General features: G+C 39.9%; 1 protein-coding gene across 2 annotated transcripts; it reads left to right on the forward strand.

Annotated features, from left to right (window-relative positions):
* Positions 1 to 584: 584 nt before the first annotated feature.
* LOC112409154 (glycerol-3-phosphate dehydrogenase 1-like protein) lies at positions 585 to 1,640 on the forward strand. 2 transcript variants are annotated; one of them, XM_024759114.1, is made up of 2 exons: positions 585 to 809; positions 879 to 1,640. In XM_024759114.1, the coding sequence occupies exons 1-2, from the start codon at positions 585 to 587 to the stop codon at positions 1,638 to 1,640; spliced, it is 987 nt and encodes a 328-aa protein (XP_024614882.1). The 2 variants fall into 2 exon arrangements, with proteins under 2 accessions (XP_024614882.1, XP_024614881.1); XM_024759113.1 differs by having other exon boundaries at positions 585 to 1,640.
* The last annotated feature ends 3,218 nt before the right edge of the window (positions 1,641 to 4,858 follow it).

Genomic DNA, 4,858 nt, shown 5'->3' on the forward strand with positions numbered 1-4,858 from the left:
TATGTGGGCACAGTGTCTTAAATGCCCCAGGGCCAAGGGAAGATCAATACCCATTGCTAAATCATATTTACCTTAAGTTAAATGCTTCTAAAAGAGTAAGTTCTTTGAATTCTAACTTTATGGCTGATTTTTCATCAAATTATTCATAAATATAATTTAAAAATGAAAACTATAGGTAGAATACTATTAATTTTTTGTTTCATTGAAGTATAGTCGATTTACAATGTTGTGTTAGTTTCAGGTGTACATCAGAGTGATTCAGATATATATATTCTTTTTCAGTTTCTTTTCCCTTATAGGATATTATAAAATATTGAGTATAGTACCTTGTGCTACACAGCAGGTCCTTGTTTTTCATCTGTTTTATATATAGTAGTGTGTTTATGTTAATCCCAACCTCCTAATTTATCCCTCCCCACAGAATACTATTAATTTTTATCTGTACCTATTAGTTGATAGTCCTTTCAATATTACTATCCTGTTACCTTTTAGGTGAAAGTGAATAGGCCTGGGCCGAGCAGGCGGAGACAGGCGGCCTGCTGGCTGCGGAGGTGCAAGCCAGGCTGCAGCATTCCTGTCTGGCCATGGCAGCATCACCCCTGAAAGTGTGCATCGTAGGCTCGGGGAACTGGGGCTCAGCTGTTGCAAAAATAATTGGTAATAATGTCAAGAAACTTGAGAAGTTTGCCTCCGTGGTCAAGATGTGGGTCTTTGAAGAAACAGTTAATGGGAGAAAACTGACAGACATCATAAATAATGACCATGAAAATGTAAAATATCTCCCTGGACACAAGCTGCCAGAAAATGTGGTTGCTATCCCGAACCTCAGTGAGACTGTGTGGGATGCAGACCTGCTGGTGTTTGTCATCCCCCACCAGTTCATTCACAGGATCTGTGACGAGATCTCTGGGAAAGTGCCCGAGGGCGCGCTGGGCATCAGCCTCATCAAGGGCATAGACGAGGGTCCCGAGGGGCTGAAGCTCATTTCCGACATCATCCGAGAGAAGATGGGCATTGACGTCAGTGTGCTCATGGGAGCCAACACTGCCAATGAGGTGGCTGCTGGGAAGTTCTGTGAGACCACCATCGGCAGCAAAGTAACAGAGAATGGCCTTCTCTTCAAAGAACTTCTGCAGACTCCAAATTTTCGAATTACGGTGGTTGATGATGCAGACACTGTTGAACTTTGTGGTGCCCTGAAGAACATTGTGGCTGTGGGAGCTGGGTTCTGCGACGGCCTCCGCTGTGGCGACAACACCAAAGCTGCCGTCATCCGCCTGGGGCTCATGGAAATGATCGCCTTCACCAGGATCTTCTGCAAGGGCCAGGTATCCACGGCCACCTTTCTGGAGAGCTGTGGCATAGCCGACCTGATCACCAGCTGCTATGGGGGTCGGAACCGCAAGGTAGCAGAGGCCTTTGCCGGGGCCGGAAGGACCATTGAAGAATTGGAGAGGGAGATGCTGAATGGGCAGAAGCTGCAAGGACCTCAGACTTCCACTGAGGTGTACCGCATCCTCAAACAGAAAGGGCTGCTGGACAAGTTTCCACTGTTCACTGCAGTGTACCAGATCTGCTACGAAGGTAGGCCCGTTCAGGAGATTTTGTCTTGTCTCCAGAGCCAACCAGAGCATATATAAAGTGAATTATGCAACACGTCAGGGAAAGGCCTGCCTTTCCGATCAATCATTTGGATTCAGTGGAAACTGGGACTTGCCAACAAGATGTCTGCAGCATCATAACCCCATCATGGATACTATGAATTTTTACACGTTCATTTTTGAATTGTGAGATGAAGTTCATTGGCTAAGATGTTACTGGGCAACAACTAGATGCACATATGTGAACGTGTGAGCGTGTGTTCCTTTCTCATTTTGTGGATGTTTCTATCAACCAAAATTAAAGGCCCTTTTTAAAAATTACTTTTGAAATTTTCCCACTGCGGTAGCTTATAAGATTGGAACTATCGCAGCTAAAAGTTTTGGATCTAATTCATATGTATCTCAGTGAAGGTATTTTTTTTCTCATTCTCTTGAGGTTAAAATTTAACCAGCATTAACATGGTAGAGTGGCAGAGTGAGTGGGTTCAAAGATCAACATACTGTAACTTCTAAATACTATCTCAGAGCCAGCATAATTAACTACTTCGATTGTGGGTTGATATATTATTTTAAACTATTACATATTCTTAATAGGTAATCCACTTATATATATTCCTCTTACTACAGTTTTCTGCATTTTTAGCCTCTTTTCTCTTCATTAGCTACCAGAATGTACTTTCATAAAGGCTCAGCAGTAGCAGAAGACAGAAAACTCATCTGGGATTTTCCTGCTGTGACTGAAACATTCTTCTGATTAATGACACTTGTATGATGCTTTTTGTCAGGTAGTACTTTTGTGCAAACATTTCCTTTGAGCCTCACAGATCCCCTGAAAGGGGGCCGCTATTATTCATCATTTAAGATGCAGTCACTATGCCTGGTTGCCTGGTGAGTAGGGGCAGAGCCAGAGTCAAGCCCAGTGGTCCTCCCCCTACCAAGATGCCAGGACCTGCTCAGACATCACTGGGCTGGTTTGACCTCCTACTAATTGGCTGTAGGATACACAGCCTTTACTGAGGCCATAGTCGGGCTTCCTGAAGCTGAGGTTTGTGTGGGTCCTTATCTAGAAGGATACCATTCAAAGTGTGGACCTCTCTCCATCAGCTTCACCTAGAGTCTCTTAGAAATGCATGTTCCCAGGTCCCAATCCAGACCTCTGAAGTGGGATCTTGTATCTATGCTTTGACATGTCTTCTGTGTGTTCATTACAATTTGAGAACCACCACTTTAGAAAATTTACTTTCGATTGACATTGGCATTTCTCAAACCATGTTCCATAGGAAATAAGTGTCCTGGGACCCAGTGGTGGTTCCGGTGTTCCCTCCAAAGGTCCACTGAGTTTGGGAAAAGCTGCATCTGTACACCCCTCTTGAAGGGGTAGAATGTATGTTAGTTTGTTAGTGGAACCTGTTTATTTAACCCAGCAAGTCCCAGACATATAAGATTATGGAGATTTCTTTTGGCAAGAAAACTTACCAAAGTTTCCAAGGTACACTGTTCCTGGCTGAAGTGACCTTAGGACAGCTCAAGTATATGTACGAGTAAGTGAATGTCAACTTCACCGAAACACATGTTGTGTGGACTAAGTGCTTTTAAATCTAGAATTAGAATGGGAATTACTGTATCTCTTAAATGAGATTGGCTTCAGGATAACATTACAGTTACCTTACATAGCACTTGATAAATATTAAGGGAACCTATGAATATCACATATATTCATGGATTTTCAGTCACTTTGAGATTTTGATCCTTTTTTATTTTCCAGCTTGGGACTTTCTTCTTCTATACTTGAAATGATTTTTGAATAGATTTTGCAGGAGTTTTTTTAAACTCCTGTATACAGAAGTATGTGAAAGCACACAAAATCATACAAGTTTCATTGATTTTACTGCCACTGTTAAGTCAATTTTTGCTTGTCTCATAATTAATCTTTTAAAAAGTTTGTACATAGGTAACAAAGTGTTACTTCTTAAGATACTTAACAGGCTGTAAATTAATTGTGGTGTCTATTAAGTAGGATAATCAGATATGAGGAATTAGGATTTTGTCTTTTGTATATTCTCATCTGCATTCAGCTTCCTACTCTGGGTTTTGTACTTGAGCGTTTTTTCTTTATAAACGCCTTATTACCACTCTGAAGTCTCTGGCTGTACCACTTGAACATACTTATAATATTCCGCACATATGGAAAAAGGTAAATTTTATGTTTGTGCTTTGCTAACTGTAGATGTTTATTACTCTACAAGTTATCTATTTTTATAACTACCTGTGGTCCACCATTTATTTTAATTCATCTTTCTTACTAATTAAGGTAATAGGGAAGAGAGAGACATCTAGAAAAGAAGCTTAATTTATACTTTTTCAGCCAATCTGTGAATGTAAAAACTACACTGTTGCCTTGCCATAATCCAACCTACTATAATGTGAAACAAATATCTGCCTTGAAATCCATCATAGCAGGTGGAATTGAGCTAAACTCCTTCTGGTTTTTCATTTAACTCACCTAGAACATGGCCCCATGGCATTGGCCCAAGGAGCAGTGAGGTACCACTGTACAAAGGAATCTTCAGTTTTTCCACTAGTGCTAATCTAAGAGACTTTTACCTACACATGTACTATATTTGTTTACAGATTATAGGTCGATATGATTTAAAAGTTTGATTTAATAAACATTTAATCCCCCAAACCTATGCTACTGATCCTATTTTTTAATCAGCTTATTTAACAATTTTATTTGTTTAGGTAAGATTTTTTTTTTTTCTCCCTGAACTGGGTTGCATTGACAACAATAAAAAGGCAATTAAAAAAAAAAGTGAATGGGTCTTTCCCCCGTTTTCTTCATTTTCATGTACCCCTGGACTCTAGTAAATGAATTAGTAAATGGATATTTCTTTTCTTTTTCTAAGAGGAATATATGTGGGCACAGATTAAAATGTGTTCTAACAGAAAATCAATCCCACTAATGACATCTGACTTAGTATTGGAAGAATAAAAGAACTATAAACAAAGAAATCCCCAATGAGGTATTTACATCTTCTAAAAAAAACAAGCAGAAAATACTTTTAAAGTTGCTGAAATTAACTTGTTACCCTCAACCCAAAGAAAACCTGTTTGGTTAGGTCACCAAACCTGAGCAGAAAATATATCCACACAACTGCATTACAGCAGCCAATATGGCTGCCAGGGCCAGGCTGAAGTACAAAGCCGACACTGAATAAATAATATCAAAACCATGACAACTACTAACAATGGTCTAT

This window comes from Neophocaena asiaeorientalis, unplaced genomic scaffold (genome assembly GCF_003031525.2).
Source record: "Neophocaena asiaeorientalis asiaeorientalis breed wild unplaced genomic scaffold, Neophocaena_asiaeorientalis_V1.1 scaffold5, whole genome shotgun sequence".
In the NCBI taxonomy this organism is placed as follows: Eukaryota; Metazoa; Chordata; class Mammalia; order Artiodactyla; family Phocoenidae; genus Neophocaena; species Neophocaena asiaeorientalis.

Excerpts from the sequence above, each read along its gene's own strand:
- LOC112409154 (XM_024759113.1), top strand. The coding sequence starts at position 585 with ATGGCAGCATCACCCCTGAAAGTGTGCATCGTAGGCTCGGGGAACTGG.